We start from the raw sequence: 25,522 nt of genomic DNA on the forward strand, positions 1-25,522 counted from the left end.
TCTCAGCTTTTTTTTTGTGCACTAACCACTCCTAAACGTTTGCTGTGGCGTCACGCTGTTGTCTGCGCAGTTGATTATGTTTCAAGAATCCACACTTGCAAGTTAGTGGTTTGAATGGTCAAGGGTGACAACTTCTACCACCTGAGTGGGCCCTCGATTGGTGTACGGTAGAGCGGAATTCGAACCAACGAACACAAGGCTTTGAAACATTCGAATATCCCACTGAGCTATCAGGGAAGACCGTAAAACCTCCTCTTAGACGAGTGTAAGCGTTTGTTGTGACGCCAGTCCTTTGTCGAACCGATGGTAAGAATTTACATATGAAGGTTGCATTCTTTTCTGATAAATGTGAAATTTATTCTCTATCAGTTTCGTTTTTCGCCTTAATTTCAAATACACATAACGTTGTCAGAGTGAGGAAAGGCAGAGTGGCGTCATCAATTCTCTTAGGCACAGATATGAACAGCAAGACAGAGTTTGTACTCAGGTGAACTGGTGGGTCTAATTTTTGACATTCCCATTACGAACATTTTGGAAAACGCGAAGCCTGGTTATGTCAGTGTGACGGAAAATAAGCTACTATCAGACTTTCCCAGATCATATGTAAGCTTCAGTCAGTTCAGATTTACTTTCCCGCGTAGTTACTCATTGACCAAGTCACATAATCTTACACACCTAGTGTATGCTCATGAAGTAACCTATGTAGTGTACAACCGACTGGACTCCCTGTGGCTGATAGCTTTAACGCTGTTGCACTAAAACTTCATGTAACACCGTCACGAAAGATCAACCATAATACGTATTATTTTAAACTATGCAAATATTGCGGCTCAGACAGCACAAAAGAGCATTCATTGACGCTAATTGTGATGTAACGTGTTTTTTTGTATTTTTTTTTTCATTATTTGTTTCAAATGGCTCCGCGCGATACTTGAAAAAGAATCGATACTTGTTTAATTACTACAAACACGTTTAAGTAGGAGAAACAACTCGTAACGGTTGATTCGTCAATTGTTGCTCGTCGTTTCTACAGAATCGTTGCATTTTCTAATCTTGAACTCGGTTGTTTCGGCTCTGCTGTCCTCAGTTATGCGCGACAAAACATGTTTACTAGTATTTCAGTCGCAGAATATTCCTGACTTCATAATATCATAATACTTCATAATGCCTGCGATAAGTATTCCAGTGGGCCTCACCTGGCAGATCAGTATCCGCATGATCTCTAAATCTTCATAGGACTCTATCCTTTTAATTCACCAAATGGCATGTTAGCTTGAACAACACTTTCAGCGACCTTCAGTGGCACTGGTGAAAACTACATCATATGTGGAGTTTTCTCTATGCATAGCCATGTAAAGCATAACCGACGTTAATATCCAGTAACTCCACTGTTAAGTTTCACGTAGTAAAGAAGTAGTGTAACTCCGAAAAATGAAAGCTTCATTCTGACTCAATATTTCAGCATTTTGTTATTTATAAAAAGATGAAATGTAAGGATTTCCTTCGCTGATAAATGTGGTGTCTCACTGGCTTGAGTTAGATATCACTTTTGTTATTACACACCCCGACGTCATGACGTCACGAAAAACATTTTGTTTTATAATGTTCCAATCCGAGCTTAGGAGAATGACGTCATAATACAAGTTCAGTCAACTTTTACATTTCTTACGTCACGCAACAAGACACGACGTCATACAAGATGTCATGCGCGTCTGTGAAGGTCTACAGCCAAAAACATCACTGAATCTTGTTCAAATACACAAAATCACGATATTGTCAAAATCCTCACGTCTCATAGGTTATTATTTTCACCTTTCACTCGAAAAATGCTTATGATATTCAATCTTCACAGTGCAATATCCTCTATTATGCCTCCTGACGATGGCATAATAAAATGCTGAAATACTGAGTCAAAATGAAGCTTTCGGTTTTTGGAGTAGGCCTACTACTTGTGTATTACGATATTAATATACCACTCTTAAACGTCAAATGACGTTTGAATTCGGCTGTGGCTAAAACATCTCAAACCATGGCCACCGCCGCTTATGTCGTCTTATGACAGAGGGGAGGATTTTAATTTTGACAAAAAACTGCCCGTTCTCAGAGATAATAATATATACCAAAGGTTTCATTACCTGTTGGGCATACAAGTCCAGGTCTGGTGGTATTCGTAAAATCCTGTTATAAGTCGTGACTTCAATCTGTGTTACAAGAGTTTAATTCAGAAGCTGGTCATCAAGCGCTACCCCATTAAATGACTATATTCCGAGTTTCTTACAGATGATATCTATAACAGAAGTGGATACATTTTGTCTCATTGTCATCGCCGACCTCATATAGATCATTGCAAATGGGTATCTAGCGTTCTGTATCATATTTATGTCTCTAATTCCATAGAGATGGTCATCACTGACCTCCTGTTGTTCAGTACAAATTGAATGTGAACGATATCTGGCAACCTGCATCATAGTTTTGTCTCTGATTCCATTGTGGTGGTTATCGCTAGCCCCATGTTACTCAGTGCAAATGGAACATTTACGATATCTAGCGTCCTGGCCACGTCCTGGATCACGAAGCGATCGTAGACTTAGGTCAAAAATTCAATCCTTAAACTTAATATGTTCCATTCGGTTATTTTAGCTTAAATTTGCTTTACACCAACTTGCTCAGAATTTACGTTGTCAAGCAATATTTTGATCTTGTTACGTGAGAAATAATAATTCTAAAGTGATTTGAAATTTTGACTTAAGTCTAAGAACGCTTCGTGATGCCGGGGACAGTATCATACTTTCATTGTCTCTAATTCCATTGAAATGGTCATCACTGACCTCCTGTTGCTCAGTGCAAATAGAACGTTTACGATATCTGGTGTCCTGTATCACACTTTCGTTGAGATGGTCATCGCTGGCCACTTATCGGTGAGGGCGAACGAAACATTTATGTTATATAAATGGCGCCCTGTACTGTGTCCTTAACAGTGACTCTAATTCCGCTGAAGTGATTATCACTGATCAGGCAATCTGAAGTCAGAGGATTATTTCTTATATTTGTCATAGTTGCACATGCATCTAATCTTAACCCGTGTCTAGGGGCTGTTCAAGGGTATCCATGTTTGTGACATGGGTATGGTGCTTTTATGAACTCGATTGAGATGCCGTACCTGCATGTGTTCAAGTTGAAAATTATCCATGGACTATAAGTTTTTAATTTAAATTGGATGTCACACCTATAATATTGACTCTTTCCTATAACATGTTACCACCATTGTCCCTTATATTTACATCATTACTTACATATTTCTTTGAGAGCTGGTGTTTTAATTTTGTTATTTTTTTTTTTTGGTCTGGGTCTTGTGATTATCGACTTGGAACGCTCCTTCATGGTCTACAGGTGATACGCGGATGTCGGACTTGACGCTTAGATCTCTAGAAGGGTAACCAGATATACATGTCTGCAATGTGCCTTCACTTTAATTTGAACTATAGTGGGTCGAAAACTGCATGGTTCACTCATGTTCTTAACTCTCATCGTTGTTATGCAAAAGTTTACGAAAGAGTATACATCAGTCCATCTAGTGTGTTCCCAAACGTTGTCGGGGCACCAAGGGACGTCACTCTCGTATCGTACTCAAAAATCCTATACATCACAAATGAAGACTAAATAATGTTTATCCACAATGTCAGAATTTCATGGCCTAGATGAAAGCTTTACCTGATATTCTGTTTACAGCGAACCAATCAAGCCTAGCGCACAGATTTCATTCATTGGCTAAGAACATTCCTGCTTGCGTCTTTCCAACGTCGTTGAAAACAGGTAAGTGTTTCTCTCTGTCCGATTCCATCACAATTTTGTACTTTCTATAATTTCTTAGTTCTTTGGAGGTTTGTGTCAAACGTCGTTTAAGGAATTGACCTTGTGATTATTCACTCTAAGCGTCCATATTGGTTGACGGCTGAAATACGAATATTTGTTTCGACGCACAGATTCGTGCTACCTGGCTTACAGTTGACATCTATGTCGATCAGAATGATTATATACCTGAATTCTAACTGGCTTATAAGTTTCGCCACTTGAAATTGGACACCAGGAAAATCTCATGCCGCATGACATTCCACAGGGGGCCAATCAGGGTGCACTGCATGACATTATATTTACATTGTTATAGTATTCCAAATGGTAACCTTCAGAAGTGTTACCTGGCGCCAGGTAATGCAGTATGGAAGAGTTCTTACGAAACGAGTACAGCACTTTTATCGTCTTCAATTCGACCTTTAAAGAGGTTAACGGACCGGTTTGCAGTGAATCCTAGGTAGAGACTAGTAGGCCTAAAACCATGTTACGCATGTTACAAGAATTCCCAGAGGGAAGTTGAGACTCTCCTTTCCGGTTTCAGGATCGCTCAACACACAAAGGTGAACAATCTTGTTTTGAAAGCTAATTCTTGCGTGAAGTATGAAGTGTCAGATGCTTTTAAAATCTCAAGAAATTGATGTTTTGAGAGCGAGTTGGTATGCTCTGACACGAAAGGTCAAACACACGTGCGTATACACATGCCCAAAAACAATAGTTTCATGTGTAAAATTGCATTGTCAAGAGGGTTGTTAGTACGATACAAAAGGTATGCGCCATGGAATGAGAATAAAATTGCCTAGAAGGCCACGAAACCGTCGACGAATGTAACTTCCGACCTGCTCGTCGGAAGGCTCTGTTACAATACTGGCATTTTCTATGGACGTCATGTCGTCTGTGAACTAGACCTTCTCCAATATCGAAAGTTCACAGTCGATTACTTGTCTAATTGGTACCTACTGACCTCATGTCAAGCGAAGGTTATCTTCAAATCATACTGAATAAGCATAGGGGCCTATCACCATGTGTCGCAATAGATGACATCAAATGGCGTTGAAATGTTTGAATGAAATAAAACAAAGTCATATAATTGTCCAATAAAATGCTAAGTTTTATTTTGAGTTAATAGAAGAGAAGGACAATTCCACATGTAATGGTTGTTTTGCAATTCATCTACAAGTGTGAGGAGAGCGGGAGAGTAGCCAGGGGGGATAACCCACCCTGGCCGGCTGTTATACACTAGCGTAAGGTAACGGCCTAACACTAAGAACCAGTATTATTGTTCCAACTCGGGCAGCGCCACGCGCACCTCATCAGGCTCGGGCCTACTTACAAATATTAACATTGCACTAATACAGGTCATGTGATCGTCCCTATGAATGCCTTACGCGGAATTAACAGCAAAACATAGTATCGTTTGATTTAACCGAGGAAATGAAGATTGGCTATGCAGCACGAGCAACGCCAGTGCCACTGTTCTCTGATTTAGACACTCCGCCTCCTTAATTTCCTTCTTTTTCTTCTCCTTTAACGGCATCGTTGCCAAAGAAATGGCAGGGGTATGCTGGACTCCAAAAGACACTCAACGCGCACTAAAGGGATAAATCATGTAGTAATGTCTTCATTGAACCCTTGTGCATCTGCACAAACCATATGACCATCATGCCTACAGTATATGGTTCACCATAAACCACGTTTACGCCATCTTGGAATTATCTTCCCATGCATTTCGGAAACCCGTTTTGTTGGCCAGTTTTCAAGCAAGTTTATATCTGCATGCTCTGACCTTGGTGGCAGATGGAGTTTTGTTTCAGGGAAAGTTTTCATTGAGCATTAACAACTGGGAAATATTGCAGATATTGGGAAATGTTTTTCTTGGGAAACAAAGAGATGGCTATACACAACTGGTTATTCAAGACAGAAACAAGTAGTTATGCCAAGCAAGCACCGGTAGCTTTCATGCATTCCACTAATCAGAGCCAACAATCAGGTGCTGCGACCTCATTCCTCATTACTAAGGGAAGGTAAACAGGTTTGGTGAAGCAGTATTGTCCTTACAAAATAAAAGCCTGAGCTCCGGTGCCAGTATATATGGTGGACATCACAGATGTTTCCCTGAATACAGTCAACACTACTTATCAATACCAGCGAAAATCAAATCATTGGCCAGTTGTAGCTGGAGATGATGATGCTAGCTAGCAGTTTACTGGGTGCATCTAAAGCCTAGAGCAGTCAAGACTAGGGGAGGCCAAGCCGAAAACTCAGGGTCAACACTTTGATAATTACAATGGTAGCCATGGTAACATTGTATATATGTGGCATAATTCTGACACATTGCATTATGCTCTTATATATATATATATTTATATATATAACACACAATTGTAAACAGTTGACAGCAAACCATGGTTCACTTGTAATGCACATGGTACGAATGTCCGCAAAAAAAAAAGAGGAAAAAAATTTTCTTGCAAACTTTGGCAGAACAGCAGTGACTGAAATATGAATAATGCACAACTGACAATCTAGACCTCTCAGGGGATCCAATTTGACCAGATGAAACTGTCCCCCCACCCTTTTTTTATCAATATTTTTCCTCTATATATTTAGTTCAGGTCCTGACACGTACGTTATTTTACACATCTACATCTTGTTATAAATAGATATTACTTACAATGAATCATGTTGAATCGAGCTTTCTCTGTATACTAACTATGTGGCCCTCCTGCTCATGTACGTAAAAGACAAGTGATATTATACGGATGGATGGGCCTTAGGCGTATACAAAATATCAATAATTGTTGCATTATCAATATTTGAATAGTAACGTGACATCAAAACATGACAAGTGTTATGTGATGAGCAGTGTAAAGATGGAATAACATATCTCCATGCCACGGTATTTGGTCTTTTAAAGGGGACATAACTCATTCGGAAGGCTGGTACGCTTTACAAACTTGGCCAGTGCTTGGATGGATCGTTCAGAATTTAAAACAAACAAACATGCCAAGGCAAAACAGATATACGACATGTAATTAGAGAAAAAAATCAGCAAGGCATTTCATTATTTACAGCCCCTCCGCATTACTATAAATGATGGTATGTTTAGCGCGATATTATGCAGAAATATTCTGGTAGAGTACCCTACCTTGCCTATCTCACTTGCAGAACCTTACATCTCGTCCCCAAATCTGTGCCTTATGCCGTATTTTCATATCCACTAGTTTACAAAGCATATGAACACATGAATTAGTGACAAGCTGTGACACACATTCATTTTAATTTACATACGAAAATTTATCCAGCTGAAATCATTCTGATTAGTTGGGACCGAACCAATGAAAACCTCAGAAATGCCAACGTCAAAAACTGAAGTTGGACAAGAAAGGGTTTCGGTCAGTGCCATACCCTTCACAATCACTTTGATTACGCTGGATTTAAGAATTAATTACACTAGCATGTGGATGATCCTTTTTCTTAATTGCACCTCTCTCGGTTCAAAGAATGGGTGTTGAAAGCATGCTGAGATCTGAATGTATTCATTACAGACACAGTATTGTAACGTTGTTCATCGCGAGATCACGAGACATACAGTGTGCCGTTAATCAGCAGCCTGAAAAAGAAACTAGAGTTTCGGGCCTTCTATATTTCAGTCATCCCTGTTCAAAAACCTACATTATCCAATAAAAGATAACTTCTTTCATCACACAACAAAGACGACTGATTGCTCCAGGAACTTTCTATAAACAGTTAATTTATAGGTATAGCCAGCCATACGTTTAACTGGACAGTCTTGTCTATATTCCCATCAATACATTCTTCTAACATACACTCAGTTCAGTACTTCTACAGCTACTGACCCCCATGCATATATTCTCGCTTGTTGTGATTTTCCATAACCAACACGGAGAATTTCGCCAACTAGGCATTTGACATTTCAACAGTCTCCAACAAGCCTGTAAGCTCGTTTCCTCCGAGAGCCAATCGGAAGAAAGCTTACAAACTGTCGTCGTCGTCGCTGTTGTCAGTAGCCAATCTGATTTTTACCCCATGTCATTTACCGTCTACCGATATCAAACACGGTTCTAGATATCAAATTGTCCCTTTCTTCTGTGTGCTGCTATAATGCAACAACGTTGATGTTGTGACGTATGTGCCATAACCAGACATGAACATCAGCAAAAAATTGAAATACTCACTTTTGAAGGTTGTTCTGGCAAAGTAAGGCTTATACCCTTAGCAACTGTAACTAGGTCGAGGCTAAGCATACCCTTGGCAACTGTCATACTCAAATTTGCAAAATACTGTTAGTCATCACATGATACCCGAAACTCCCCAGCAGTAAATAATGTTAAAAAGGAAAATTAAAATAATCTGCAATAAATAAAAAAATCCACATGAAAATTCCTGAAAAAATTATGAGGGTTAACTTATAAAATGAGACCCTGCTATGTACAGTAGTATTGGACTGAAATAAATAAATGAAACGTACAAATGTTTCTATTTGAGCGAATGTGAACACATTTTTAACACACACCAAATTATGACAGAGATGTAAATTTTCTCTTGCGTACCTACACATATTGCACATATCGTTGAAGGTCATCTCTCATATACTACAAGCCTTGTTGCAACAGTGCCCCATTAACAACATCATCAAGTCCGAAATTCGATATATAATTCCAGGGGGTGTAAAAACACTGTTGCCACAAAATCAAGACTTTTTTTTTTACACAGGCAGTTTCCTCCGGTGAGAAAAAAGACACTAACTTAGAAAGATGAACTTAGCATTCAGCGTAGTTTTGAATGATACAATTGGCAATAAAAATGACAGCATTTATACACTTTACAGTTGAACAGATTGAAAACATAATATAAATGAATAGGTTCATATTTCTAATAATCCAGGTGTGTCAAGGTCATTTGTTACCTGAACTCAAAGGCCACTTCTGTAGTGAAAAGCTTCAGTGATTGATTTGATTTGTAAAATCCCTTGATCATAGCGGCCCTTTGACCTCACCCTTAAAGAGTGTGGGCAAGTGGACATTTTGATAGGGTCATCTTCGTCAACACTTTAAAGGGCAAATTAAATTCAGTATTACAGTGAAAACTGCTTTTGGAATTCTAAATCTGCGTGATTTCTAGAGCTTGGTAAGCCGTACAGGTAAGCTCTATGAACTTTGATTTCGCAGCTAACACCTTCAGCATGTGACCTTTGCCGTCATTTCTTACTAGACGAAGATGTTTCACTAACTGGACATTATATAGTGACCAGGAAGTCATGTAGGATCTGTTTCTCAGTTAAAACAACGGTGAAAACTTCAATGACCTTAACGTCCTGAATACAGATACACGTAGACTGATTAATTCTGATGAAAGATCATCACAGGGTGAACAAATCAGCCATGATTTTCAGGTTACGATTTGCCTGTGACACAAGAGACCTATTATCAAAACAGTTCTGGGTGGACACACACATTAACAGTTTGACTCCCAAAATAATTGTCAGTTTCACGTAAAATATAATAGAATAAAAGTATAACTGATAATGTACTAGTTAACCAGACTTTTCCCTTTGGTGGTGTTTATTCCTGGTACCCTATAACCAACAATGCGTCACCGCTGTTGGCCTAACTGCTACAGCAGTCAGGCAAGGGTTAACTGCCCCTGAATGGCAATACCGGCCACATCACCATAGTAACTGCAGCTGGCTGTTGTGGCTGAGAGAGATCTTCCTGTCTGATCTTTTCGAACACCACCTTTACCGGAACCAGCCGACCAATCAAATCGAAGAGAACTGGCGTCCTGCCATGGCTGCTCTCTCTGACGTCAGTTAAATTAGAAGACGACATGTTTGCCACCAGCTGACACCATGTCATGTCTTCTTTCCCTGCCCCTTATCATCCCCAGCTCCCACCCCAGTACGTCTCCCCTGAAGTCAAAATCACATGGCCACAGTCTACTCACACATGGACAGAGCAAGGCAGAATTATCTCAGTGGAGGACAAGCAGCCCTTGTAAGCATGAATACCATCACTATACCAACTACATATATTCAACACACATAAGCCAGGTAAGATTGTGCTGGAGAGCAGTACCTGGAAACAGACACAGGCATTTACATATGACACTGCCCCCAACGACTGGTAGTCCCCACACACTACAGATATCCCTCCCACCCCTCCCTTCATGCTGACAATAAGTTAGGTATGCAAGTATATACGGTCAATGACGGGTCTCTTTACGCCAGTAGGTGAGGCGCCCTCTGTAGGCCACAGTGACGATCAGCTCGCCCTTGGTCAGAGATCGCCATGCAGGCAGGCCCGGCCCTGGACTTATTCGTCCAAGGCAGATGTCATATAATTTAGACAGTTGGTTATAAACGGTCATTAAGAGAGCAGTCAGCGTTGCCCAGTGTGCTAGACTATCGTCAGACGGAGGCCTGTCCGACACAAGTCCAGGGGCATCTACCCCTTAAGGTCTCTGTCACAGACGATCTATGTATATATATATACATATATATATGTATATATCTATGTGTATGTATGTATATATGTATATATATATATAAGGAGTGTTCCACTCTGAATCTGGGCACACGAGCCAATCCTCTCAGTCAGTCACACACTGCAGCTGATGCAAGATTTGTTTAGGGTTTTTTTTTCTTCATTTTAGCGTAAAAACGTTAAAATCGTAATCGTGTAATTTGCAAATGAAAGAGACGTGGGACCTCTTCGCCGAATGGTGTCGCCATGGATACCACACGAGAGATAATGAACGAGAAACTGCGCATGAAACAGTCATATTTTTTTTTTGTTCCTTCTTTTGGCAGAACCGAGTGGTCACGTGACTGCCGTTAGTACAAGCCGCATCCTCGAAGGTTGTTGGCTATGATGACGTCAGTGACAGCGTCAAACACGAACTGGATGTTGTTAGTATCTGTTGCACAAGTTTGGTGACAGTAAATCTCTTTCGTCGAACTTTTATTCTTTGCTTCGAACTGCGCTTGAATATATGCAGCCGCCTCCTCATAAGTTTGTTTGCCTGTGAATAACAAAAATAAAATAAATAATAATAAACAAACTGGAACTTCATGTTCCTTGTCAAATTGGAATAAACCAAACACTCAACTTACGTTTTTTTTTTTAGCGTAAAGACTTGCAACTGAGGCAACTGTAAAGACTTGCAGCTCGAGTCCTACACCGGTTACATGTGACCATTTGGCAACTATCACACTATCGTCAGTGCGCTAGTTTTCCTCGCCATGCTGTCTTTTTCATCATTATGATTTTAAGAAACTATAAAAGGCAGAAATCTCTGTATGTACGTCCTTCGCGTTTCTCCACAACTGTTTATCCCATCTACTTCACACTTGTCCAGGAGCCAAGGACGTGCTGCATCAAATGTTCGAAAAATGCTTATGATGTATGCAAATTAGGCAATGCTTACGGCACAAATGGGAATTGCGCTATATTTTCAATTAAAAATTTGGAAAAACACCAGTGTTTCCATAAACTGTCCGAAAGAATGGACATAGGGAAACACCTTATTAATAAATCTAGCGGTTATGCATACATTAGCGCTCTTCAACAGACCCACGTATTTTGACACAACTCTAGACTCTACAGTCTTACCTGTGTATTCGGGGAAACATATTGTAAGGGGGGACTTCTTGATTTTCTCTTCGAACAAATCTTTCTTGTTGAGGAAGAGGATGATAGAGGTGTCTGTGAACCATTTATTGTTACAGATGGAATCAAACAGTTTCAAACTCTCCTGCATGCGATTCTGAAATAGACAGAGAACAAGAGACACATTATTAGGCATATTATCACATATCAATAAAAAGGTTTATTTTTAACAATAAAAAAATGAAATCCTGAAACTTCTTCCGATTTTCTGGTAGGCATTCCCTGAAAAGAGTTATTCTTGTGATTTTTTTGTTGAGCTACTTGTCCTTGTTATGTTGCTCTTATTTCTGGCATACAGTGGCAGACAGAAATACAATCACTAGCCTTTCAATACATAAAACATGACACAAAAAACATTTAATGAACCCATGAGCTTTTACTACTGAAACGTTTACAAATGCAAACAAAGACTCTTTAACTTTACACTGTGTGCTAAATACCCCCAATGTGTGTCCACACTTTTGCAAATTCCAACTGTTCTGCGTAAAGATAATCATAATTCTCTAATTACATGTATACGTTGGCACTGAGCTACCAACATCCACAACACAAAACTCCACAAACAATGCAAGCCAGTTTGGTTAAAAGCAGCCAGGTCAGATTTTCGTCCTCTGATTGTTCACGAGGATATGTGTGTTACCGGCAGCAACCAACAACATACTTACTGTTGTTTCATCCTCATGAAGAACCTGGTCGTATTCACTCATAGCTACACAAAAAATGATCGCTGTGACATCTTCAAAACAGTGAATCCATTTCTTTCTCTCTGATCGTTGACCCCCTACATCAAATAATCTGGAAAATAAAAACACCGCATGCATAATAACTGAACATCCTAATCAACATAACCTAACATGAAATGAAAAACACCTAAATATTATGATTTTAGAGTCAATTGTAGACTCCACGTTTCCAATGTATTCAGAATATCGTATGTAGTCTTCTCCTGGAACAAAAATTCCACAAGTATACAGCTTTAGAGCTTACAAAACCATCTGCACACATTCACAATTTTTTCTCTGCCAGCCTTTGGTTATTATTATGTATACGTACAAGAAAAAAAAACGTCAACAAAAATTAAAGCATCTAACCATCGAAACAGACTTTCGTATAAAGCCGTCAACCAAAATGGCTGTTCCGGCTAGATAATCACTGTGACATCAGCCTGTTACACTTTTATCGCAATACAACTGAAATTAAAGAAACAAATAGGGTCTAAATACAGTTCGTAGCTAATGATCCATGCAGCCATATGAGAAGTGGGTACGTCAAAAAAAAACAAAAAAAAAACTGGTACAATACAGAGATTTACACAAGATCATTCCAGCATGTATCGTCGTTTGTCTCCCTTTGTTGTGGAGCAAATTATATGATAATGCATGCGGAAGATAAGAGGCCAATTGGTTAGGCTTTAACTCATCACCATGGCAAGCCCATCGTGAATACGTGATACAGAATTGTACTTTGATATTTAAGTGCAGAAATGAGACTAACCAAACTCGACAATGGTAACATGCACCGATGGTGTAACAGTGCTTCAACTTCCCTATCGGGGAAAATGTACCTGTCCACTTTTGCAGCAACTATACGAAAAGCCAACGGTACCAATGGTAACAATTTAGACCATGAGAAGAAAAGAGGCAAGACATAAACAAATCCTTGGTGTTCTACGACTTAGGACGCCGTACTGTGTAATAAAATGGGAAATAAGCTAGGTATGAAGAACTGTAATAGGTGGCGCTGATCGTTGCCAAGAGACTGATCAAGGTTTGTGGATAGAGCAGCCAAGAGGGAGTAAGGGGGATTATAAATCATGTCGTCTTTGTCTGTTTTGCTGATAAAGATTGCTCCTTTCTGCCAAGAAACAGTTACACGGTTTTACGTGTCCCCAAAATAGGCACGGATTTTAAAGTGTTTCTATTTTCTTCTCAAAATCATAAATTTATGTGTTTGGTGGTAAATTCAGCTACTGGAACTCGCCAGGGTGGGGAGTAAGGAAATGACAGGCCGGGTATCTTTATAAGCTAGCCTCTACACTTGGAGCAATCAACGCTATGAACACTAGATTACAAGATAAAGTGTTAAAACGTTTTACTAAACCTTAAAAGCAAATAATATGAATGTCTGCTTCAAAACGATTTCTCATGTTAAAGGCACACAAGCTTGACACAGATTCGTACCAAATAACTATATTTTCCGAGTCTTAGACAAATTAAATAAAATCAGTCATCACAGGAAAATGTTCTCAAAATTTTCCAGATAAAGTGTGATAATTCTTCATGAAATTAAAGATACTGAATTAAAACGTGGCAAAGCAAGTTTGACTGAGCAGCTGTTGATTTAATTTTTTGACAGTGATGTCTGAAAACAAGTCATTTGAAGTTCGAATGCCTTTTCCACACATAAATGAGATTAATTTACTGGAAATGTCAATTAGGTGAATGCCTGGGTTTTTTATTAAGAGCAGGGTAAAATTCCTTGGTGCATGGTATAATGCCTTGGTGCATGGTAAGAGCAGCGAATAATGACTTGATGCATGGTAAGAACAGCGTATAATGACTTGATGCATGGTAAAAACAGCGTATAATGACTTGGTGCATGGTAAGAGCAGGGTATAATGACTTGTTGCGTGATAAAAGCTGCGTGTAATGTCTTGGTGCATGGTAAAAGCATCGTATACTGCCTTGGTGCATGGTAAAAAGCAGCGTACAATGAAGTAGTGCATAGAAAAGTAGCGTACAATGCTTTGGTGCATGGTAAAGCAGCGTATAAAAACTTTGGTGCGTGGTAAGAGCAGCGTATAATGACTTGGTGCATGGTAAAAGCAGCGTATAATGCCTTGGTGCATGGTACGAGCAGCGTTTAATGCTTTGGTGCATGGGTAAGAGCAGCGTATAATGCCTCGGTGCATGCTAAGAGAATAAAACTTTGTTTGGCGTCTTAATGTGTATTGTTTACTGTATACTTCTCATGGACGACCCCCACACATACTCTGGCTGCCTGCTTACAAGCTACAGTAACACTTCTGGCACAATGCCTTACATCACAGACCAAGTCCAAACATGCAGTCCCGCAAAACAAAACTGCTGTAGTCCAGGACATCATACAGCTAAGGCAAGATCGCGTGGCATGTGCACAGCATACCTGCCACCATCGACTGCGCCGCCAGTAATCTGACATTTCTGACTACATCTCGATGACAACAACGAACATGTTTTCGCCTCCTGGTTCCCACAGTGCCAGAGTTTTCACAAAACACTGGCAGAGCGAGGAAACAAACCCTCCTGCCAAGGGGATACTTACGCAGGCTGTTTTTTTTATCGGTGTTATAAAACAACAGCTATAAAATGTTTTTTATAATACACAAGGTCAACCGCGAATATCTGTCTGTCTGCCTGCTAATCATGTCCACATTGTATTTGCCATATGGCAGCCTGATCAAGCCTGAATGTACGTTCTGTAGTTTTATCTGTGGGTTGTAGCAGGTTGATTGTGTTCATATAGGTCAGGGCAAACACACAGATACACGAACAAGTAAAGCTTAACTGATCAGATAAAAATCCGGTTACGTAGTTTTCGGTTTACATGCAGAGCACTGTTTTTTTTTTTTTTTTTTTTTTTTTTTGTTTTTCTTTTTGTTGGTATCAAAAAGCAAAGCAAACATCTTAATTAATTTATTAGCACTAAGAATTGCCAAAGAAGTTTTGCAAACCATTTTCTCTCCAAAACTGGAAAGAAACCGCTTAAGTTAACGAGTTGGTTGGAAAATATGAATTGTGTAGTCGTAATCAAAGTCAAAGTATATCTGACTCAGAGGACATGTATATATGTATACTACATACACCCACACTTACTTGAAATTCAAATTCTTGAAGGAGAAGTGTACTTCTACAATGCCAGTTGTCTTTACTCTAGTCCGAAGTATATCTTGTTCTGTCGGCATGTACTCTTTAGCACCTAAACGGTCTAGGCTATCTAAAAAGCTGAAAAACAAATTTACACCAGTGGTTAGTACGTTGTACTGAGAAAAAAATCGTCCTAACCTGCAAGTGAAGTTACTCTATTCATTCTTTCATATGAATGAGGGGAAAAGTCCGATGAAACCTGCGAAGTTGACAATACAAACTCCACAAAGGCTCTACTGAGAGAATGTAAATTACCTATCATCAATGTTTCCCAGTATCTCCAACGATTTTTGATTCTGTCAGTTGTACGAGGGTGATTTTTTTTTATATATAAGTGTGACCATATTAAAACACAAACACGAAGTAATAATAATTTTTTTTTAAATTTAACTTCCAGTAACAACTTTTATAAAAAAAGGTTATACACACGCTGGCATCAACATAAACCAAATCAATGAAGAATACATATGAACACCTTTTTCATATAACACTTCATATCTTCCAAGGATTCAGATTGCTTTATTTATCCAGATTTTCATCCTTCACTTTAACCAACTGCAATGACTTTGACTCAATCAAATTTCTTTTAGAGCATGTGAAGACTTACTATTTTGCTGAATCATTCAGCTGGTATTCGTTTGATCTACCGAAGCACTCCTGTACGCCACTGTCCACCCACAGATGCTTCATAGCTGCAAGTAGCTCTTCCGAGAACGGCTCGGTGTCTTCCATTCTGGCTATGACATCCAATACCATCTTGCATCAGACTGAAACAAAACAAAATAAGTAAATGTTACCAAGTTTTATTAGCGTAGCACCCGTTTCAAGACATCATTAAGTGCATGGTCCAGCTACAAGCGTCCCGGAAACATCCTAAAAATGGTCAACATTAAGAACATCATGGTTGAATTACTAAGTAACAACAATGGCCAACAGAAAGAAATCAAGAAAATGTTTATTTGGGTGATATTCTCAAATGGTTTATGTTAATTGCTTCCCTTCCTAAATACCTTTGGACAAAGAAAAGAATCATCTTGGGAGGTGTTAGGCAGAAACGTCTGCAACCATTGGTATTTATTGATAAATATACGTAATTAGCCATGTAATACTCAAAACAACTAATGTACTTCCACTACAACAAATACCAGTTGATGTAAAACTTTCATAAAATAGCAACGGAAAAAAACACCATGGCATCTGAACATATCATAATTACAAATACCCGTACCCATGAACCACCGTGCATATATATTTGCACATTGAATAACATGGATCCAAGCACACACCCATGTGCCTTTGCATGGACAAAGAAAAACTCCGTCGCATACATTTGCACACATTTCAACCAATGAGCTTTCAGACGTATAGATTCTGCGGTCAAGAGAGCTGTTTACCGTTAGGTGTAGCAGAGCCACCAGAATCACAGGAGGATCCTAGTCTGACTTGGTTTCATCTTGGCCCACAGAAGTGCTAGGACTTCGCACATCCGGGATCGGGAGAACATAAGCGGAAGAACTGCCATCTTAATATACACGACAAACAAAACTCAACGGCTTCCCCGATTGCCCAACCAACAGGAAGGCCAACAGTTTATACCAAGAGCATAAGGAATTAAACAGACGCTGTGATTTTAATGTCACTAGTATATACCCATAAACACTGTTCTTTACTATAAAAATAGCAAAAACATCCATATACAGATATTTTCAAAGCTATAAAGTCTTGGCTCAGTAAGTTGATTTGACTTGTGTCAAACGTACCTCCGTCCTCAAGAACTGTTTCCTTATAAGGTGAAGGAAATAGGGGTGTAAAACCACCACTCTTTGTCACATCAGACAATCCGTCTGAGGGTCGCAGCCCTTTCAGTGAGAGCTGGATTCGATCATCAGTATTAAGTCAGTCGTTTGTCATCTTTACCCCAGAAAACCATTCAGACCATTCACATGTTGTCACCTTCCACAATTTAAAATGTTTTTGATCATATTGTCCCCCTAGCTATACTGCATATCTCTGGGAGATGTCTAAGTTGGACTAACCAAACAAGCTCATCAAGTACATGAAGTTCACTTTTTATGTTCGACAGGTTAAGAAATGATATAAGTTTCGTTACTGTCTAAGATATATTACACGACAGGACCAATGATTCAATTTAGATCGGCCATTTCCGATAATGGCTACGAGAAGACCCTTAAAAATGACCTACACAGTCACCACAAAAGAGAAAATTGATGTTTCTATGAATGACCGACTTGGTTTCTTAGCAAGGCACAATAAATTGACTCAACTTCTGCTCAATCCATCACGCATCTGGAGACCTCTGACTTGTGTAGCCTTCGTGGCTTCATTTGCTTCACTTCATGACGGCTTATTGAAAATTGATAGTCCCTCAATGGAAATAACCGCAGCAGTCCGCAGTTTAAACCCCGAGTTACACTAGAATTACTGACCCTTGACATTTTCTTTACGCCGACCATCTCTCGTTCTAGGAACGACAAGGTACATTCTGTGAACATACATAAACCGCAAAGGGAAGTGTGGATGTACACGTGGGAAATGACACTAGCCAACGAATCGTTCGCATGAAAACGACTCGCACACCTGGACCCAAGTTCCTTCTTTTTTACCACGTAACATAGTATTGTAAAGAGAACTGAGATACTGGTTTAAATACAGGTTAATTTATCAGCGGAATCAGGTTAAAGAGTGACACTCTCCATGACCCCAATGGCAGTTCAGTTGACATCATGCCATCAGTCAACTTTGTTATAACTTTCATCCGTTTGGGTCTGCCAAAGTGCACTTTTGACAGGAGATGAAAAGGCTACTGATTATTGTAAGTGGCAATCTTACACTTCTCTCGAATAACCAGAAAAGAGGCTAACTTGTTGTTTTGATTACACCTTTAAAATCTTTAAGTTTTTTGTATATTCCACTTTCATCAAAAGGAGGACACCATGATTTTGTTTGAAAAAAAAAAAAAAAAGAATACCTCCCTTAACCCATACAAACTCCATATGTTACTGTTACACCAAAATGTCTTCCTATATTTTTGGAGGGGGGCACTTGAGGGTGAATCGTCTCTAAAACGTCTTTGGGATCTTTCAGAAAACGATACTATGTCTACTCTTGAGAAAATTAGATGGCGACGGACAAAAAAAATGGCATGGTCAGAACTCCTCAGATGACAGCGCTTGGTCAATCATTATTTTGGTATGACAAGGTATATGTTGTCTCAACTTTTAGTTATTAAAACAGAAAAAGGGTTTGTGACCAACTGCTTGGAAATTATTCATTTGCATACTTTGCCACGAAGTGGTTGCATTATTGCTGAAATGGCGTTAAACCATAATCATTCATTTCTTTGGAAATTTTTGTTAATTTACGGCTGTTTCTTTTTTAATACGTGTAGACATACGTGCAGGTGTTTGCGATTTTGCAAGTAACGTGCGATTTGCACCACAGACACTTACACAAGAAGTACCAACTGCAGCAATGTAGAACCCCTCAATATTAATCTTGATACAAGTGTAAATGTCAAAATGCACGGATCGGAAATTAATTTGAGCCGCCTAGCTAGCATTGCTCTACCTATATTGCTGACTGCGTCACCTGCATGAACCTGCGATCATGACGCTTGCCGGCCTACTTCCATCCATCGTAGCGTGCTGGTCTTTATCCCTTAGAGTAGTTTTTTACAACTAAACAGGCTAGCATGGTGCGGAAGGGTATCTGAGAGAAAGAGGTGTAAATCAAAGAATAGACCCTTCGCCAATATTTGATCAAGACTTGTACAATTACCTCCGCAGGAATATTTAAGCCGTTTATGACCCATAAATATATCGTGTGAGGGTGGCAACGCCGATGCGGTCCAGCAAAGGACAAAATTACCAACCAGACGAAGATAACCTGCTCTCTGTTTTCCTAGATTTTGTTACGCCGCGCGCTCTGTCTGCTCGATCAACAATGCTCGAGGAGAGAACAAATGTTCACCGTCGACTTGACCACTGCTTGGCTGTTCTTGTAAGATTTGTTTTAGTTTCGTTTGCTAGGAACACTTTCAACATTATTTCTATCTTATCACGGGGTTTTGAGTGAGTGAGTGTTTGGGGTTTAAACGTCGTACTTAACAATTTTTCAGTGATATGACGACGAAGGAATCTTTAGCACAGGGTTTTGAAGCAAACCTCTCCCAATGACGATGCATCTGTTGTTATGCTACGAGGAAACGCCTTATACTTGGTCTTCAGGAAATTGCACCAACATCATGTACATCTATCATTTTGATCTGCAAACACCAGTTAGTTTCAATTTGAGAACACTGTTTTACCTACTTGCTTCTCCGTTTAACCATCAGGTACTAGGTACACTCCCCAGAGATAGAACTAAGCAGTTAAGTGGGCATTTTTTTCGTGAGTTTGTCTTTACGTATTGGACGATTGATTGATGGGTTACATGACGGGAGTCAGGTTTATGGGTGGAGGAAACCGGAGTGCCGGCACCTGAAAAACCTCTTAACGTTACAGCTGAAACAGCTTTAGCTGGATTCGAACAGGTGACCTTATGGGCCAAGGGTCTGATGGCGGTGGACTTTAAAACATCTTAGCATGCGAGGTCCGTTTGCTTAAATGATTGAAATATCGTTAATAGTAAGCCATTTGCACCACTTCTAATATTGCCCATAACTTCACTGTCTATCCTGGGCATTCTGTGAACGACTTTATCTTTCACCATTCACTTCCCTTATATGGCCATACGTCTTGAGCTTTTTTCTTTAACCCTGTGGCTTTTCAGCTTATTGCCTGTCCAGGTGAATGAGCTAAGTGCGACGGCCACCTGAACGAACCTGCCTGAACACACCTGCCTCTTGGAGTTTCCTGGAAGACTACTGCCCAGATTCTGTTCAACCAACTGCCGCCTCCAACCTATTTCCATGTTATTTAGTCAAGCGCTCACACAGGCGACAGGTACGACTGATGTGACCGATTCAGGGAACAAACTGTTCTGGACAAGCACTTGTTTAATGGCGAGTTTCCAGGAAGTGAAGGGTGCATGTCATCACTATGGAAAATTTCTTAAATCTATATTAATGTGCCTGGTTCTATGCGCATTTGTCTCTGCCAATACGTTTTACACTTTAATTCTGAAACTCAGTTGATCAATCAGATTCTTTGATACGATTTTGGCACAATTGAACAATGCATATGAAACGTGTCATTACAATATTAAGTACACACTGTGACTAACGTGGTCAGATCAGGTTGAATGGGTCAATGTGCAATGTGAACAGTCAATATAAATTGAGTCCATATGTATACAGCGTCGAGTTAAAATATAACAGGTCAACGGTCACTGGAAGCTACACATGCGGTGTGTATTTTACATGTAATGGGCTAGTGAAGAGTGGAAGATGTAAATATAGTGTGTGGTTTTGTATGGAATGAGCCACTGAAAGATGGAAGGTGCATACTTAGTGTGTAGTTCACATTTCATGGGCCAGTGGTGAGTGGAAGGTGTATATGTAGCGTGTAGTTTACATGAAATGGGCCTGTGGTGAGTGGGAGGTGTATATGTACAGTACTGCCCGATCCAAACGATATACTCTACGCGTATCAACCACCCATCTTACGCGCATCTTGATCAGATGTGGGGCGGATCCTACGCGGATCATTCGACCATGATGGGCGGCCCATGCGCGGAGGATGGCACCATCCTGATCGCATCTTACGTGGATCTTGATCAGCCGATACATGTAGTCTCGTTTAGGCGGCACTTTAGCCTTTGTCCACACGCTGGCTGTAAACGTGAAACAATGTATCTCTAGTTTGCTTACCTGGTAAGGCAGGCGTGGTGACGAGAAAAATGTTTATTTATTTGGTTGGTGTTTCATTCAAGAATATTTCACTTATACGACGGCGGCCAGCATTATGGTGGGTGGAAACCGGGCACATCCCGGGGGAAACCCACGACCATCCGCAGGTTGCTGCAGACCTTCCCACGTACGGCCGGAGAGGAAGCCAGCATGAGTTGGACTTGAACTCACAGCGAACCGCATTGGTGAGAGACTCCTGGGTCATTACGCTGCGCTAGCGCGCTAACCAACTGAGCCACGGAGGCCCCGAAGGAAAGTATTAGTGATTGGTTTGTCATTTGCTTAACTCTCACTCATTCACGCCAGTAAAAGGGTGAGCTAGCCTAATGCGTGGCTTTCTAGTTTCGCTTTCTAGTTTCATTTTCCCGTTTCTCGGTAAACTTTATTAGTGTCGATGGAAATGTAAAATCGTTACCGCATTCTAGGACGACTTATGACCTAAGATCTCGACGCAAGCTGTCCTAATATTACAAATTAGCCATTCCTAGGGCCTAAATTACCTTGTATAATTTCTGTTATAACTATGCACTGTATGAAATAACTGCTCAAACAGTCAAAATTCAAACTGCGTATTATTATGATAATGTTCTAATTAGGCACCACGCCGGGAACTAGGCCGTTGTGAATGTTTTATAACAAGGTTGATGTTGAACAACGTGACATTTGTTGTAAGTTAGATGAGTTTATGTGTGAATGTTAGTGTATGTCGTAAAACCCTACACGTGGAAGGTGTACATGTATAGTGTAGTTTGCATGTAATGTACCATGGTTAGCAAAAGGTGTACATGTAGTGTGTAGTTTACATGTAATGTACCCGTGGTGAATGGTAGGTGTATATGTAGAGTGCAGTTTACATGTAATGCACCCATGGTGAGTGGAAGGCGTACACGTAGAGTGTAGTTTACATGTAATGCACCCATGGTGAGTGGAAGATGTACATGCAGAGTGTCGTTTACTTGTAATGCACCCATGGTGAGTGAAAGGTGTACATATAGAGTGTAGTTTACATGTAATGCACCCATGGTGAGTGGACGGTGTACATGTACAAGGTAGTTTACATGTAATGCACCCATAGTGACTGGACGGTGTACATGTTAGAGTGTAGTTTACATGTAATGTACCAGTGGTGAGTGGAAGGTATACATTTAGTGTGTTTAACTTGAATAGCAAGGGTCAGTTAAGAGAGAACATAGGCTCGTCGTGTGTGTGTATGCATGCTTTGCATTTTACCTCGTATGTAGCAATTTTATAGCTATATGACAAGGAGTTAAATAGGTGTGTGTATTTCGACGGTGTCTTTTTGTGACAGGGACACTCCATGACGCCAAAGTGCTACCGCCGCTAAGTAACATGCTGAAGTCACAAGAATGATATCCCCTCCACTCACATCATACTTTCATCGTGCCAACCAGTCCTCTTTACTTCGTTCTAACCTGTCAGTGCTGAGCGCCAAGCGAGGCAGCAACAAGTACCGTTGTAAAGTCTTTCGTATTACATAAACTATATCCCATAACGTGTGTTGTGGGATCAGCCTACTTGGAATGTGAAAGTGACAAATGCATTCTGCAATTTGGTCAGATCACATGGAACAGGCCTGTCGCGAGTGAATGCAGTGATTCGGCCAGTGTTGCATGAGCAAGGCAGTTCCTGCTGACGACGGGCCAGCGGGCCTAGGCTGAGTCATGGCGAGTGTTGAGTCACATCATGCTGCAGGATTCCCTACGTACAGCACGGCCTATAACACTTGTAGCCCGTGCATCAGCTGCATCAAAGCCGCGAGCATACAGGAATGGCTAACCCGTCAACACTATACTGCATCGCATGCGCGGGATGCTGCAAAATATATCAATACGATACACTACCAGAGTCATCAATGATTATAGTTGCCACTGGATTCACTTGTCAAAGGAAGTGGGAAAAGAGGAGGGAGGATGCGGGTACAACGTTATCCTCTTATCTGCAGGTGTGCACGAATGTGAAGTGTATGCGCACCGCTGTCGCGATGTGGATTCACTAACCTCACCCGTGCATAAGGCTTTCACATGCGGATATTCAAAAACAAGCATTTTTTTTTTGCACTTTTAGTAACTGCTTTGAGCTCTAGCACGACTCATTCCTTGATGAGAATCTATTTTAAGCCTACTAAACCCATGAGGAATCTTTTTCGTGGCTCTCGCCTTATGAGCAGAACCGTTTAGTCAAAGCACCGGCCCGTGTAGGCCCGTGAATCGCTTCCCTCTCAGCCTACATGTTAAACCCCCGGCATAGGTCATGGCCATATAACATTACTATATAATCAATGCCGTCTGGATTATATTACACAGCCCCGCGAAACTGTTTCACACTGAACAGTATACTGTTTAACCCACAACCTAGATTGTAAGCCAACACGTGAAAGCCAAAACTTGTAAGTGTGATATTAAACATAAGTACATGTATATATGAAGATACTCGGAAGAAGCTTTATAATTATATCTTAATGCAGGCCTAATGTACAAAAGAAATTTATATCCACTGCCAAATCAACAGAGGCTGAATTTCTCTCGTGATGGCATTTCACTGGAACGTCAAAGCAATTCTCCGTTGGTCTTTAAATTAGTGAATAGACACAAACGGTCCATATTTGTAGGCAGTATGACCCATCAGCATTCAGCTGGAAAAATGCCCCATTCAGAAATATGTGGAAATTTCTCTGTGAGGGTGACCTTAACGTCTTGGTGACGTAGAAAACAGAGAAAAATCGCCTTAATCGCTCAACTGGGTTCTCTAAGGGCACAAATGGCTTAGCTAAGGGTGCATCTACCGCATTCCATTGTTACACATAATCAGTTCTTTGACGTGTGCTTTTTTGAATCGATCCTTGGGCAGAATCATTGACAGTACACAGACAAAGCATTCTGGAATTGAAGTGATCGAAGTTTTTGTCTTAAGACTGGCTTTTCATGAATAACAACTCTCAGGTATATTCGCACAAGGGTTCCCTGTAGTAACATGTTGACTCATGTTGTGAACATGTTTTACTAACGTATAAAAGCTGCTAAAAGACGCCATGTCCATTGCCTGGGCCTCAAAATATCCAGCACCAGTGACTTAATATATCGGATAATTAAATATTTTCTACTAGCCTTACATCAATATACCCAGTGCCACATTATATCCATTTCTGCAATATATCTAGTTCCCATACCTATAATCACATCTAGGAGCTCAATAAATCTCGTAAAAATTCCATAAAATACGTCCAGAAATATATCAAGCACTGTGTCTCAGCCTGAGAGCTAAAACACCTAAGGGTGCGTGATACATTTACGTTGTACAGCATTGTCGGAGGGTGAGGTAGTGAGGACCTGTGGGTAAAAAGGGTTCGTGATGCGGTGGTGACGACTTACCTCCCTCTCGTTATCCCCAAACGGTATATTGAGAGTACCCATGGCCCGGATAATCGCCACTAGTGATTGTATAGTATTGCTGTAAACCACAGGTTTAAACTGCTTGTTGTCCTCACTGGTGAAACCACCCTCGTGGATGATTCTGGAAAGCGAGAAAACGTTTCATTAGAATGAAATAAAACAGAACTCAGAATACTAAACGTCATCAAGCCACTCAAACATAGTAAACAGTTGCAACTGTCCTTATTTTTATTCTGAACTGAGAATAAGTTATTAGTTCTACCCTTTTAATAAGTTATAAATTATTCAGAAGAAATCTGGAAACAATTCGCCCTTGCGCGTGCTTGTGTAGATAATAGAATCTCACCATTGTGAAATCAAATGTTACAAATTACTCAAAAGAAATCAAGAAACAGTTCGCTTTTGTGCATGACGGCGTAGATACATAGAACTCACCACTGTGAGATCAAATGTTAGACATTAGGAAACAATTCGACCTTGTGCGTGCTTGTGTAGTTCTAAAAAACACAGTTGATTCCATAATGGTGAGTTCCATTGACTGGGTCATGAATTGGTTTGTCTGGCGTAAAATTTGTACAATACAAGCAGCTGGCCTGATGTGTCTGGAAAGAACAGCCTGCTGATCGAGGATACACTGACTACCTTGTAGATAGAGCATTTCACCTAACACGGATAGTCAGTCTGCTGAGAACATTTAGTCCAATAAGGACTGTCCTTCTAGGAAGGCATTTGTCGAAAGAGGACAGTGTATCTAGTTCCAGGTTTGGTGAACGAGGAAAGCTTGTCTTATTAATCCGT

The 25,522-nt window shown here is 40.3% G+C and overlaps 1 protein-coding gene across 1 annotated transcript in view; it reads right to left on the reverse strand.

Moving 5' to 3' along the window:
* Window positions 1–10,400: 10,400 nt before the first annotated feature.
* LOC135475557 (guanine nucleotide-binding protein G(o) subunit alpha-like) overlaps window positions 10,401–25,522 on the reverse strand; it is a 38,931-nt gene continuing 23,809 nt past the window's right edge. The window contains 7 exon segments of the mRNA XM_064755483.1: window positions 10,401–10,893; window positions 11,484–11,637; window positions 12,206–12,335; window positions 15,395–15,523; window positions 16,053–16,212; window positions 20,790–20,801; window positions 24,700–24,845. Of these exon segments, the coding sequence (XP_064611553.1) occupies window positions 10,706–10,893; window positions 11,484–11,637; window positions 12,206–12,335; window positions 15,395–15,523; window positions 16,053–16,212; window positions 20,790–20,801; window positions 24,700–24,845 (919 nt within the window). The 3' untranslated portion in view covers window positions 10,401–10,705.

The sequence above is a fragment of the Liolophura sinensis genome, chromosome 9, assembly GCF_032854445.1.
Source record: "Liolophura sinensis isolate JHLJ2023 chromosome 9, CUHK_Ljap_v2, whole genome shotgun sequence".
In the NCBI taxonomy this organism is placed as follows: Eukaryota; Metazoa; Mollusca; class Polyplacophora; order Chitonida; family Chitonidae; genus Liolophura; species Liolophura sinensis.